The following is a 15,561-nucleotide window of genomic DNA, read 5'->3' on the forward strand; positions in this document are numbered from 1 at the left end:
TGTAACTGACAATTTACAGTATTCAGGCCAGTATTCATTTGCATAATATTTAGTAGTCTGGCGCCGCACCAATGGTGGTGTTGAAACATTATGGGGCGGGTCATTGAAGACTGGCGGGGATATTCGAGCCTTCCAAATGACGACGGAGATAGCAACGAAACTAGGAACGGATTATTATTACATCAAATTAATGTCATGCTTTAAGAGTAATGTAGTTTAACAATTTAGCTTGTCGCGGTAACTCACGAAGTTTGACACTGTCAATGATTGTTTTGGTAAAACGAGAATTTAAGGTAGGAAGAGGCGATCTGCTAATTTACACTGCCCGGCAAGCAGCAGCCTGATCTGAGTGGAGCTAGCTAGCATTACAACTAGCTAGCTAGTTTATTAGCAAGGAGGCTATTTCCAAAGAGTAGCCACTAGCTATATATGAAAACTCCGTACTTTTTCATTGATCACATTCGAGACTCACGAAATATCCACATCGGTAATGTACCCTAACTAGCTAGCTAATTGTGATGTTTACGGTTTCAAGTAACTACAGTAGCTAGCTGCCCTTAGGTAGCAGAGCGGCCTTCGGTTTCGGTCTCAATGTACGGTGAATTTGCTTGTTCCAAAATCCCGCTTCGTGTTTTGCACTGCCTAGCAGTTGGCTAGTTAACTAGCTATCATTGTTACCTAGCTAACGTTAGCTGGCTACCTATTAACTGTGCCAATTGTCACCTAACATTTACCTTACATAGCTATCTATCTAATGTATTCTCATTTACATAACTGGTCTTATCACTGATTGTTCGTCCAATTTAGCTTGTTAACCATTTTTCAAGTAACGTTGTGTGGCAATTTAGTTAACTAGTTAGCATTGCATACAAGTTACAGTGCTTTCAGAAAGTATTCACAGCGTTTTCCAAGTTTTGTTCAAATGGATTTTGGCATTTCTTTTGTTAACGATCTACACAAAATACTCTTTCAACGTGGAGAAAAAAAAAAATATATATTATATATATATATATATATAAAAACACTATATTGATTACGTAAGTGTTCAAAACCCTGAGTCAATACACATTGGAATCACCTTTTGCAGCGATTACAGCTGTGATTCTTTCTGGGTCAGTCTAAGAACTTTGTACACCTGGATTGTACAATATTTTCCCATTTATTTAAACGATCCTTAAAGCTCTGTCAAGTTGGTTGTTGATTATTGCTAAAAACAGCCATTTTCAAGTCTTGCCATAGATTTTCAAGCCGACTTAAGTCAAAACTGTAACTAGGCCACTCCAGTGAATATTTGGCCTTGTGTTTTAGGTTATTGTCCTGCTGAAAGGTGAATTTGTCTCGCAGTTTCTGGTGGAAAGCAGACTTGAACCAAGTTTTCCTCTATGATTTTATATGCTTAGCTCTATTCAGTTTCTTTTTATGCTAATCTCCTTAGTCCTTTGCCGATGACAAGCCTACCCATAACATGATGCAGCTACCACCATGCTTGAAAATATGAAGAGTGATACTCAGTGATGTTTTTGTGTTGGATTTTCCCAAACATAATGCTTTGTATTTGGTACAAAAAGTACAATTACTTTGCCACATTTTTTGCATTATTACTTTAGTCCTGTATTGCAAACAGTATGCATATTTTGGAATATTTGTGTTCTGTACAGGCTTCCTTCTTTTCACTGTCAATTAGGTTACTATTGTGGAGTAAATCTTGTGGCGGGCCGGGTGCATGCCTGCTGACTTCGGTCACTAGCTGTACAGGGTTTCCTCTGACACATTGGTGCGGCTGGCTTCCAGGTTAAGCGAGCAGTGTGTCAATAAGCAGTGCGGCTTGGCAGGGTTTCGGAGAAAGCATGGCTCTCGACCTTCGCCTCTCCCCGAGTCCGTACGGGAGTTGCAGCGATGGGACAAGACTGTAACTACCAATTGGATATCACGAAATTGGGGAGGAAAAAGGGGTAAAAAAATATATATATTGTGGAGTAACTACAATGTTGTTCATCCACCCTCTGTTATCTCCTGTCACAGCCATTAAACTTTAACTTTTAAAGTCACCATTGGCCTGATGGTGGAATCCCTCAGTTACCTTTCTCTCCAGCAACTGAGTTAGGAGCGGCACCTGTATCTTTGCAGTGACTGACTGTATTGATACACCATCCAAAGTGTAATCAATAACTTCACCATGGTCAAAGGGATAGTTAGTCTGCTTTTTTAAATTTTACCCGTCTACTAATAGGTGCCCTTCTTTGCGAAATATTGGATAATCTCCCTCGTCTTTGTGGTTGAATCTGTGCTTGAAATTCACTGCTCGATTGAGGGACAAAGTGAGTCCATGCAATTTATTATGTGACTTGTTAAGCACATTTTTACCCCTGAACCTGTTTAGGCTTGCCATAACATAAGGGTTGAATACTTAGTGACTTGACATTTCAGCGTTTAATTTTTTTATGATTTTGTAAACGTTTCTAAAAACATTTCCATTTTGACATATTATCGGTTATGTGTAGATAAGTGACACAATCTCAATTAAATACGTTTTCAATTCAGGCTATAACACAACAATGTGGAAAAAGTCAAGGGGGTGAATATTTTCTGAAGGCATTGTACATAACCTGATTTTTGTTGTCACCATAGCTATGTGGCTCCAGGCAGCATTGCGTGCCCTACGGGGTGTATTGTACTCTTTATGCAGATTCTGTTGCAAAAAAATAAAAATAAACATTTTGTAACAGAAACCATTTATTCCAAACGGAAAACCTTTTGCAACAAAAACAAGTTTCTATTGGACAAATTCAGCATAATAATTACAATGTATTTTACGTAGTGCTTTTCAAATGGAGGCGATGGAGGTGGACTTGCTGCTGGGGGTCCCCAGGAGGGAACCAGAACCAGATGGTATGGCAAGCCACGTAGGGCTCCCTATCATCATCCCTGACTCTGGCAGCGAAACTGAGGTAGAGGACGAGGCAGACGCGGCTCCCCTAGACCCACCACGGCTCCCGACCACATGGGCGTTCAGTCAGAACCGAATCAGAGTGGAGGGTCAAGTTGGGCCCAGGATCAGAACGGAGGGTCATATTGGGCCCACGGTCACTACAGCAGCAGCCCTGAGGCAGCGGAGAGCCAGGTACTTATGGTTGGACTGGAGTCACTCCCTTTAAACTGTACCGGAGACATTGTATACTTCATTGAGTACCTATTTTACCAACAACTCATTTATTGTTCCTGTATTGTCTGTGTGTGATAAAAGGCCAGGCGTCAGGGCGCTCTACCCCACCCAGACCTCTGCCTCTGCTCGCCGCTTCCTAGATTTCCTGCTGCGAGTCCCTGCAGCCAACCCTGACTCTGGCAATACCACAGAGTCAAGCGAGTCAGAGGATGAGGCAGACCCCGCAGGGCCAGTAAACCCTCACGACCCTGACGAACCTGCTGTTCCCTCCAGCCCTCGAATGAACCTTCCCGTGGCAGCCACGCCACTGCAAGGCCTAAATCCTTCAGGTAAACCAACCTCGAGCTCAAGTCTGATCCACGCATTGCCATTTTAGACTGTCACCTATGAAGAGTTAAATCTAACCATGTCTATCCTGTGTATAGATTCTAATGCAACCACAGAGGCTGCGAGGACAGAGACTGGAAATCAAGTGAATCCTGAGGTAAGACCACATTCATTGCCAGTGATGGGACTAGAATCTTGGAGGGGAATAATATTTCCATGATTAGCTAGCTAGTGCAGTTTCTGTAGTACCATTGGCATGCTCTCTCGGTCCCCTTTCAAGAGTGTAACAGCCCCAGTGGCCACCAGTGGTGCGGCTCTTCGGTCGTCCCAAGGGGATGAGGGGGATGGGGAGACCTGCTCTATCTGCTTTGAGCCCTGGACCACGTCAGGGGAGCACCGCCTAGCCACCCTGCGCTGCGGACATCTCTTCGGCTACACCTGCATCGACCGCTGGGTGAAGGGCCAGGGCCAGGGAGCCAAGTGTCCCCAGGTCAGTGTCTGCATGTCTGTCTGTCAGCCTCGGCATGTCTGGGGGCAGAGGAGTGGAGATGCTCAGGAAGGTCTGTACTCAGTATTTGCAGTCCCTCCTTAGTGACTCAAAGCTCCTTGTTCCACTGTAATGACTGGTACCAAATTGACTCTGTGCTGGAGACGGAATTTCCTCAAGCACTCAAAAATAATTTCAAACAAAATAAATGCCTTCTGAATTACTTAAATCTGAGAAAATACTGCCACAGTGACTAAAATACACTTGCATTGACTTACCATTACAGACAATGATGTAATTTATTGATAAGAAAACATTCTCTCAGATTATGTCTAGTCCTTATAATGACCTTTACTGCTCTGTGCATGTCTGCAGTGCAACAAGAAGGCCAAGCGCTCTGATATCGTCCTCCTGTACGCACGCAAGCTGAGGGCTTTGGACAACACAGAGCAGGAGGATATGAAGAGGTAAGGTAGCTGAGCTCCTCTTGATTTGACCTTCTTCACTGCTGTGTGTAGGGAGCGGTTGAGAGAGTGATGCACACTTTTCTACAATGCATGGGAAGAGGTGGGCTGCAAGTGATAGGCCCTAGTTTTCTTCAAGTAGCCAAACAACAAAACTAGACTACTTAATTGGGAAGTATATATACGTTTAGCTCTGCTAATGTCTGAAATTCAGATCTCTGCAGCATGCTCTGTAACATCTGATTGTATTGTTCAGTCAACAATACAATCTGATGTTACAGAGCATGCTGCAGAGATCTGAATTTCAGACACTAGCAGAGCTAAACGTACAGTATCCCACAGGGACACACTCTTAAATAATTATGAATAGATCCACCATTGATCACAAAAACAACACTTGTTACAGAATATTTTACATAGAAATATCATCTGTCAGACAAACCATGCCTAAAAGAGGTTTTAGTACAGGGGCTATATGTATCAAGCCTCAGAGTAGGAATTATTTTCTAAGATCAGTTTTCAAATCATTAAAATCCAGACGGAAAATATTGACACAAAAAGCAACCTAATATCACACAGTCATCCTCTCAGTCATTTAGTAAGTTCACCATTCTGCCATTCTCACTGTTCAAGTGCTATAAGGAAACTGTCTCTCACAAAGACCGCCACAGGAAAGGAAGACCCAGAGTTACCTCTGCTGCAGAGGATACGTTCATTAGTTACCAGCCTCAGAAACTGCAGCCCAAATAAATGCTTCACAGAGTTCAAGTAACAGACACATCTCAACATCAACTGTTCAGAGGAGACTGCGTGAATCAGGCCTTCATGGTCAAATTGCTGCAAAGAAACCACTTCTAAAGGACACCAATAAGAAGAAGAGACTTGCTTGGGCCAATAAACATGAGCAATGGACATTAGACCGGTGGAAATCTGTCCTTTTTGTCTGATGAGTCCAAATTTGAGATGTTTGGTTCCAACCGCCGTGTCTTTGTGAGACACACAGTAGGTGAACGTTTGGTCTCCGCATGTGTGGTTCCCACCGTTAAGCATGGAGGATGAGGTGTGATGGTGTGGGGTGCTTTGCTGGTGACACTGTCTGTGATTTTATTTAGAATTCAAGGCACACTTAACCAGCATGGCAACCACAGCATTCTGCATCGATATGCCATCCCATCTGGTTTGCGCTTAGTGGGACTATCATTTATTTTTCAACAGGTCAGTGACCCAACACACCTCCAGGCTATTTGACTAAGAAGGAGAGTGATGGAGTCCTTCAAGACTGTTGGAAAAGCATTACAGGTGAAGCTGGTTGAGAGAATGCCAAGTGTGCAAAGCTGTCATCAAAGCAAAGGGTGGCTAATTTGAAGAATCACATATAAAGTTTATTTTGATTTGTTTAACACTTTTTTTGGTTACTACATGATTCCATGTGTTATTTCATAGTTTTGATGTCTTCGCTGTTATTCTACAATGTAGAAAATAGTCAAAATAAAGAAAAACCCTGGAATGAGTAGGTGTCAACTTTTGACTGGTACTGTATGTTACAGCACTTTTGTTTCAGTAATAAATATGTTGAAATGGAACCAAATTGTCGTCGCTGCAGAGATGTTTGATCGGGTTCAAGTCCAGGCTCTGGCTGGGCTACGCAAGGACATTCAGAGACTTGTCCCGAAGCCACTCCTGCGTTGTCTTGGCTGTGTGCTTACGGTTGTTATCATGTTGGAAGTTGAACCTTCGCCCCAGTCTGAGGTCGAGTGCTCTGGAGCAGGTATTAATCAATGATCTTTCTGTACTTTTCTCTGTTCATCTTTCCCTCGATCCTGACTAGTCTCTCAGTCCCTGCTGATGAAAAACATCCCCACAGCATGATGCTGCCACCACCATGCTTCACTTTAGGGATGGTGCCCAGTTTCCTCCAGATGTGAATCTTGACATTAAGGCCAAAGAGTCCAATCTTGGTTTCATCAGACCAGATAATCTTGTTTCTCGTGGTCTGAGAGTCTTTAGGTCCAAAAAAAAAAAATGTCTGTCGTGCTTTTTACTGAGTGGCTTCTGTTTGGCCACTCTACCATAAAGGCCTGGCTGTGGTGGAGTGCTGCAGAGATGGTTGTCCTCCTGGAAGGTTCTCCCCCTCTGGAGCTCTTTCAGAGTGACCATCGGGTACTTGGTCACCTCCCTGACCAAGGCCCTTCTCCACCGATTGCACAGTTTGGCCCGGCGGACAGCTCTGGGAAGAGTCTCGGTGGTTCCAAACTTCTTCCATTTAAGAACTATGGAGGCCACTGTGTTCTTCGGGACCTTCAATTCTGCAGACATTTTTTGGTGCTGTTCCCTGGATCTGGGCCTTGACACAATCCTGTCTCTGCGCTCTACGGACAATTCCTTCGACCTCATGGCTTGGTTTTTGCTCTGACATGCACTGTCAACTGTGGAATCTTATATAGACAGGTGTGACTTTCCAAATCATGTTCAATCAATTGAATTTTGCACAGATGGACTCCAAGTTGTAGAAACATCTCAAGGATGATCAATGGAAACATGATGCACCTGAGCTCAATTTCGAGTCTCATAGCAAAGGTTCTAAATACTTATGTAAAGGTACTTTTAAAATTATTTTTGCATTATGGGGTATTGCTTGTAGATTGATGAGGAAAACCAAATTAATTCAATACATTTTTAGAATAAGGTTGTAACATAACAAAATGTTGGAAAAGTTAAGGGGTGTGAATACTTCCCAAATGCACTGTAGGTCTAATATGATAGTCTGCCTATAACCAGTCTGAGTAGGCCTGTAACTCCATTCCTTTTCTATTCAGTGTTTAGAGAAATTAATCAAATTGGAAATGAGCTACTATCAGCCTGGTTAATGCGATGCATGTCTGTTGAATTGGGAGAAATCCACCCGCACTCAGCCCTGCCCCACCTTCTCAACCAGTCAGGAGCCGCTACTGCGTTGTGGCCTTGGCGTACTTCATACTTTTTACTATACGACGATGAGTATACCACGATGAGTGCATATTATGCAGTTTAAGGATGTAGTACGCTGGTATGGGTATTCGGACACAGCCAGTGAGTCTGAATGTGTTGTTATATGTGCAGGTCATTGGAGCAGGAGCAGTCAATGCGTAGGAATGCTGAACTAGAGTCAGCCCAGTGCCGGCTACAACTGCAGGTGATGACAGACGAATGTGGGAAACTACGCAAGCAGATACAGGTACTTTGTTCCTTTTGATGTTGTCATTGATTTATCTGTAATCCCCCCCCTCTCCCCCATCTGTTTATCAGGTAGATTAGAACAACAAGCTGTAATCATTGATATTAATCATATCTTGATTTTCAAGGTTGTGTTGATCACATCTGGTATGCTTGAACACGGACTTCCATTGAACAGTTGGATCACTCTCTACCTTCTCTCCCAGGAGTTGAAGACGCTGATGGTCCAGCCTGGCTGTAGGCCCTCTAAGAACTCAGGGGCCTCTCTCTCCGGGCTCTCACAGAGGCAGGACAGCACCCAGGGGGGCCACTACGTCTTCTCCAAGGCCGTGCTAGTGTCCCAGGCGGGGGGCTGCAGGGTGCTGTCGTACTGTGAGCCCCTCAGCTGCCTGCTGGCCTCCCATCCCTCCCCACACACCACCCTGGTGCCCGGTAAGACCTTTGATATGCTTTCAGTACGGAATAACTGTGAATTTTTTGATTTTTGCATAGATTTGAAAATATCAGAGGGCATATTTTCAACCGTCTGAAATATTTGCTACCTCCCAAGAAGCATGTCTGAGTTTTGTAAGACATGAAAGACATTTCTTGGAATAATTTCTCTCCCTCCCTCATACGCTTGGTCTCTCTCTTCCTCTCTCTGTGTCTACCTGCCAGGCTACGGTGTGAAGAAGGTGAGTACGGTGAATTTTAAGGCATGCCAGTACGTTCCCATCCATGTCAAACAGATCAGAGGCCTGGCATTCAACAGACAAGCTGACAGCCTCCTGCTCTCTGCTGCCCTGGACAACACCATCAAACTCACCAGGTAACCACAAGAGACAGTCAGTCAGTGTCCAAGCAGAGAGATATATCAGCACAGTTTATTTCAGAATGGTGTTGACTTAATAGCCCCAGGCTCTGATGGAGAAGAACATTGCACTTGCTAAGGTAGAACATTCTTTGATTGCAAGAATCAGTCAGACCTAGATTGAAAACAAAACGCTGATGGTTAAAAGGACAGTATTTATTTATTTCTCTCCTGCAGTCTAATGACCAACACAGTGGTGCAGACGTACAACACGGGTAAGCCAGTGTGGAGCTGTTGCTGGTGCCTGGACAACAACAACTACGTGTACGCTGGTCTCAGTAACGGCTCTGTGCTGGTGTATGACACCAGAGACACCAGCACACACGTCCAGGAGCTTCAGCCACTACGCTCTAGGTAGGTCTGATAGCCAGACCAGGGGGCATAGGTCAGCTGTCTATATTCTCAACCACAGTTTGGCCCACTACACCTACAGTTGAAGTCGGAACTTTACTTACACTTAGATTGGAGACATTAAAATTCATTTTTCAACCACTCCACAAATTTCTTGTTAACAAACTATAGTTTTGGCAAGTCAGTTAGGACATCTACTTTGTGCATGACACAAGTAATTTTTCCAACAATTGTTTACAGACAGATTATTTCACTTATAATTCACTGTATCACAATTTCTTTGGGTCAGAAGTTTACATACACTAAGTTGACTGTGCCTTTAAACAGCTTGGAAAATTCCAGAAAATGATGTCATGGCTTTAGAAGCTTCTGATAGGCTACTTGACATCATTTGAATCAATTGGAGGTGTACCTGTGGATGTATTTCAAGGCCTACTTTCAAACTCAGTGCCTCTTTGCTTGACATCATGGGAAAATCAATATAAATCAGCCAAGACCTCAGAAAACAAATTGTAGACCTCCACAGGTCTGGTTCATCCTTGGGAGCAATTTCCAAACGCCCGACGGTGCCACGTTCATCTGTACAAACAATAGTACGCAAGTATAAACACCATGGGACCACGCAGCCGTCATACCGCTCAGGAAGGAGACGCGTTTTGTCTCCTAGAGATGAATGTACTTTGGTAATAAAAGTGCAAATCAATCCCAGAACAACAACAATGTGAAGATGCTGGTGAAAATGGGTCTTCCAAATGGACAATGACACCAAGCATACTTCCAAAGTTGTGGCAAAATGGCTTCAGGACAACAAAGTCAAGGTATTGTAGTGGCCATCACAAAGCCCTGACCTCAATCTTATAGAAGATTTGTGGGCAGAACTGAAAAAGCGTGTGCGAGCAAGGTGGCCTACAAACCTGACTCAGCTCTGTCAGGAGGAATGGGCCTAAATTCACCCAACTTTTTGTGGAAATCTTGTGGAAGGCTACACAAAACGTTTGACCCAAGTTAAACAATTTACAGGCAATGCTACCAAATACTAATTGAGTGTATGTAAACTTCTGACCCACTGGGAATGTGATGAAATAAATAAAAGCTGAAATAAATCATTCTCTCCACTATTATTCTGACATTTCACATTCTTAAAATCAACTGGTTATCCTAACTGGCCTAAGGTCATTTTTAGTAGGATTAAATGTAAGGAATTGTGAAACTGAGTTGAAATGTATTTGGCTAAGGTGTATGTAAACTTCCGACTTCAACTGTATCTATATATCCTACAGTGCCTTCAAAAAGTGTTCTTCCCTTGGACTTTTTCACATTGTGTTGTGTTACTGCCTGTATTTAAAATTGATTACATTTAGATTTTGTCACCAGCCTAAATGCAATACCCCATAATGTGAAAGTGGAATTATGTTTTTTCACTAATTTTTACATTTGAATGAAAAGCTGAAATGTCTTGAGTCCAAGCATTCAACCCCTATTTTTATTGCAAGACTAAATACTTTCAGGAATAAAAATTTTCTTCACAAGTTGCGTGGACTCAATAATAGTGTTTGATATTTTGATTCAAAATACGGGAGGTTTTCCAATGCCTTGCAAAGAAGGGAACCTCTTGGTAGGTGGGTTAAAAGGAAAAGCAGACATTGACTATCCCTATGAGCATGGTGAAGTTATTAATGACCCTTTGGGTGGTGTATCAATACACCAAGTCAATACAAAGATACATGCGTCCTTCCTAACTGTTGCCAGGGAGGAAGGAAACTACTTAGCAATTTCACCATGAGGCCAATGGTGACTTTAAAACCATTACAAATCAAATGTAAAACCATGACTTAGTTTAATGGCTGTGATAGGAGAAAAGGAGGATGGATCAACATTGTAGTTACTCCACAACACTAACCTAATTGACAGAGTGAAACGGAAGCCTGTACAGAATAAAAATTGTCCAAAATATTAATTATGTTTGCAACAAGGCACTAAAGTAAAACTGTAATTGTTATGTTTGGGGCAAATCCAATACATTACTGAGTACCACTCTCCATATTTTCAAGCATGTTGGTGGCTGCATAATGTTACGGGTATGTTTGAAATCGTTAGACTGGGGAGTTTTTCAGGATAAAAGTAACGTAATGGAGCTAAGGGGTGACTCAGGGGTGTGAATACTTATGTAAATGAGATTTCTGGGTTTCATTTTCAATACATTTGAGAGAATCTAAAGACATGTTTTCACTTTGTCATTATGGGGTATTGTGTGTAGATGAGGGAGGAAAAATATTTTAAATACATTTTGAATTTAGGCTGTAACACAACAGAATGTGGAATAAGTCAATGGGTATGAGTACTTTCTGAAGTCACTGTAGCTAGGGCCCAGAGGTTTTCCTCCCTGACCACAGGATCTGACCAGGAACAGTTAGATTTGGTATTTTATTTTCAGCAGTTGGGTTTTGCTACTCATTCTCAAAGATGGTTAAATGTAATATGTACATGGTGTGTGAAATGTCATCCACATGATGTAATACATATACAGTGTGTGATTTAAAACCACAAGGCCAAACCATGACCTCTGGCTCGTCCCAGGTGTCCCGTGGCCTCCCTGTCCTACGTGCCTCGTGCCTCCTCCAGCTCGTTCCCGTGCGGCGGCCTCATCGCAGGTTCTTTGGAGGGGGGCTGCTTCTGGGAGCAGCTGGACGGCACCACTTACAGACCCCACATTTTGCCCCTGGAGACAGGAGGCTGCACAGACATCCAGGTGGAGCCAGAGAGCAGACATTGTCTGGTCACCTACAGACCAGGTGAGAGACTGAGGGACAATGAAGTGCTGTCTGTAGTAAAGAGAAGGAGCTAAAGTGTGTGTCATAGCATTTCCACCAGAGATTTTTTGTTGTTACATATAAATAAAAATAATCTTGCTCTTTTGTCTATAATAATCTCATGTAGTAGGCTATACTCGCACTGTATCTGCGTGCTGTTGGCTAGAGCGCATGTGCCCAGATCAGAGTGGGCACATTCGCTATACAACGCTAACATTTTTGAAAATGCAATTTAAACCCATTTAAATAGTATTTCCTATTTGGTACATGGGAATTAAACTGGAGCCATCATCATCATGTCACCAGAATAAGACCCTCGATGTTTATTGGGAAGCAGCATCAAGCTCATCACCGTGCACTTTCACCACCCTGTGAAGTTCATCATAACTTATTTCATCTATAGCCTAATAAACCGCATGGTTTCCCGAGTCATCGTGGGAGGACCACACCCCATATCATCGCGTGACTCCAAGTTTACTCTGATATGATGGTTATTATATCAATATGTCGCATAAGGGTGTTTTCACAGCCATTTCTCACATAATTAATTTTACCGACACAAAAAGATCCCACCATGTCGAATGAACTAATTATCTGTTGGCATTTATAAAATTGTACGGAAACTTCCTGTTTCCATCACAGCTGTTGTATTTTTTTTTTATATATATATATATATACACACACACACAGTATGACTTTACTTAACGCTGAATAAAAATAAAATGTATAATCTTTTGTCTGATCCAATTCTGCTTGATACTGCTGCCAGAGTCTTTGTTGGATCTAGGAAATCTGCCCACTCTCACACTAGCCCTGGCTTCTGGCTGCAGGATTGATTATAATATCTCTAAGCTCGGCATGAACTAAAGCCTGAATTCCCCAGTAGCTCTCTTGGACCAGGGTCGGTGTTGACCACTAGCACCAGTATTTTGACTGACAGTCTCTGTGTTTGACCCCAGGGCGCTCCAACCCGTCTCTGCGTTGTGTTCTGATGGAGCTGAACAGGACTTTACAGCAGGATGCGGCCCAGGAGCCCTCGTGTTCCTGCTACCCTGTCCAGACCTTCAGCGCCGGCTCCTCTTGCAAAGTGCTCACCAAGAACGCTGTGTTCAGAAGCCCGGCCGGGGAGGGCTCCACTTTGGTCTGTGCCGGGGACGAGTCCACTAACTCCACCATGGTGAGCCACTGGCTAGTGTGTGTGTGTGTGTGTGTGTGTGTGTGTGTTCACACGTATACAATGGTGAGCAATGATTTAAATTCTGTGTATCACTTGTGTATAGAATGGTGGGCATTGGCAATAATAATTGTTTTGTGAACATCTGTATGCCGCACTGAAAACAGGGTCAAGGAAATCATGGTCCACTGTGGAGACAGGGAGCACATTGTGTCAGTCATTACAGATAGAGCCCTAAACTTTCACCCACTGCTGCGATTAGGGAAGAATCAATGGTTCAACTGTTTTGTAGTTGAAAGAACTCAATAATACTGAGAGGCATATGACTCTGATTTGAGGCAGTTTGGAGATAGTTTGAAAAATATGGAACGGCATCAAAAGCTTCACATTGATCTATTGATTCTAACCATGTCATTTTGTTCCAGGTGTGGGATGCAGGGAGTGGATCCTTGATTCAGAAGTTGCCTGCTGACCTCCCAGTGTTGGACATCTGCCCGTTTGAGGTGAATCAGGGCAGTTACCTGGCATCGCTCACTGAGAAGATGCTCAAAATCTACAAGTGGGAATAAGGAGAGATTATGGAAAACACACACCACCAGCATAGAGCATGTATGAGTAGCGTAGCTGCTGCACTGTATAAATGGCATCCATTTAAAATAGCCTTTTCTTAGACTACAGAGGAGCCTTTGTTGGGTTTGCTTTGCAGTGGAGGGACTGGAGAGATATCACACTGCTGAACTGTTATCAACAAACTGATAGCTGGAGTGCCAGTACAGCTACACCACTGTCCTAAATGTTTACATTTGAGGATAACTGAAAACATCCCATCAAAATGAACAAAAATGACACAACAGATATAGTACAGGAAGACAAGGGTTTCCTACCCACTCACCACTTCCCAGCATTTTGCTCTGTAGCTTTTCCTCTGGATGTGAAGATTAATCTGTTTTTGTCAGCCATGCTGCTGATGTTTGTTTTAATTTTGCAATGTTGTGTTTCTTCACTGGGCCATGTTCAGTAGCCAAACGTTCTTGAACGTTGCAGATAGAAATACCATGAATAGAGCCGATGTGAGTCCTTACTGTACATATCAGAGGCATGTTTGAGCTACATTGCCTATTTCTATCTGAATGTTCCAAAATGTTAAATCCTGCTGAATGTGCTCCTGGTCTTAGGCTGCGTTCACACAGGCAGCCCAATCGTGGGGCGCGTTCAGCAGGATTGAACGTTTTGGAACATTCAGATAGAAAAGCTATGTAGATAAAACATGTCTCTCTGATATGTAGAATAAGGAATGCCATCGGCTCTTCATTACATTTTCTATCTGCAACGTTCGAGAACGTTTGGCAACTGAACATGGCCCTAATCTTTGTTCCACTAATTGGTCAAAAGTCCAATCACATCAGATCTTTTCATTTATCTTTTGAGCTGATCTGGTTGGTCAAAAGACACATTTAGTGAAGAAAATATCAGAAATGGGCTGCCTGTCTAAATGCCACCTTTTGAGATGGATGAAAATCAGGACATCTATAGCTAACAAGTTATATTTCCTGTATTCTGATTAGAGCCTGATCAGCAAGCTTTTTCAAAAATCTTTTAAAAATATACTAAAAATTATTTGCTTATTTTAGATCCAGAGGATATATATACATGTATATTTTATACCAAATGTTTATACAATTTCAAATGTAATAAAATATAAATAATTGATTATTGTTCATCCTGATGTAGATGGGGGGTGATATCCAGATTCTTAGCTTTATACTGACCTCGTGCCATACCAGGATAGTTTGTAATACTGACACTGAACACAAGGGGTGCTATTTTCAAACCACACTGATGTGCTGTAATCCAAAGGTTAGCAATGCTAACAAGTACATGTAAAATACCATAGAAAATGCTAAATAAATACTAACAAAATGTGAACATTTTGTACAGTTTCTGACCTAAACTATACAAGTAACTAAAAATGTTACACAGTTTGCTGCACGCACAAAACAGTGACTTAATAGTTCTAAGATATAGAGCTGGCAAACATTTAGTTGTGAGTTCCATATTGTAATTACATCACCTGGCGCATGCTTGCACAACAGTGAATGACACTCAAGGCTCTGGTCTCGTCATTGTGTGCTTGTAAACAAACGTGACGTGACTGGGTACTGCTTGTAAGCTTCATAATAATGTGACAGGTGAGATGAAGAATGCAATGTTATTTATCTCCTAACATATTGCGCTTGTTGACTGCAGGTATGTACTTAAAAATCTCCACATTTATAAAAAATCATGTTTCAACAGTATTGGCGGTATTGCAAAAGCCTCCTGGGTCTTTTTCCAAATACCCTGTTGTACGGTATATACATTGTACTGCCCAATCCTATCCTGGTGTGTGATTCATACTGCAGATTGCTAGCTGCAAACAGTTAGCTAGCTTGTGTAACAGTGTAGGTTCCGTCCCTCTCTTCGCCCCAACCCGGGCTCGAACCAGGGACCCTTGCACACATCAACAACTGACACCCCACGAAGCAACGTTACCCATCGCGCCACAAAAGCCGCGGCCCTTGCAACGCAAGAGGAAACCCTACTTCAAGTCTCAGAGCGAGTGACGTCACCGATTGAAACGCTATTAGCGCGCACCACCGCTAACTAACTAGCCATTTCACATCGGTTACACTTGCTATTTTCATAAATCATATTTTTTCAATAATAAACATTGTCTTCAACA

At 42.6% G+C, this 15,561-nt stretch overlaps 1 protein-coding gene across 2 annotated transcripts; it reads left to right on the top strand.

The window, feature by feature from the left end:
• The first annotated feature begins 44 nt into the window (after window positions 1-44).
• Window positions 45-14,765, top strand: LOC115192696 (E3 ubiquitin-protein ligase RFWD3-like). Of its 2 annotated transcripts, none has more exons than XM_029751475.1 (13): window positions 45-487; window positions 2,819-3,121; window positions 3,245-3,492; window positions 3,589-3,647; window positions 3,771-3,980; window positions 4,353-4,444; window positions 7,541-7,655; window positions 7,861-8,086; window positions 8,312-8,462; window positions 8,682-8,858; window positions 11,433-11,647; window positions 12,625-12,842; window positions 13,265-14,765. In XM_029751475.1, the coding sequence occupies exons 2-13, from the start codon at window positions 2,829-2,831 to the stop codon at window positions 13,406-13,408; spliced, it is 2,148 nt and encodes a 715-aa protein (XP_029607335.1). In that variant the 5' UTR covers window positions 45-487; window positions 2,819-2,828; the 3' UTR covers window positions 13,409-14,765. The 2 variants fall into 2 exon arrangements, with proteins under 2 accessions (XP_029607335.1, XP_029607334.1); XM_029751474.1 differs by having other exon boundaries at window positions 45-293.
• Window positions 14,766-15,561: the final 796 nt, after the last annotated feature.

The sequence above is a fragment of the Salmo trutta genome, chromosome 4 (assembly GCF_901001165.1).
Source record: "Salmo trutta chromosome 4, fSalTru1.1, whole genome shotgun sequence".
Taxonomy (NCBI): Eukaryota; Metazoa; Chordata; class Actinopteri; order Salmoniformes; family Salmonidae; genus Salmo; species Salmo trutta.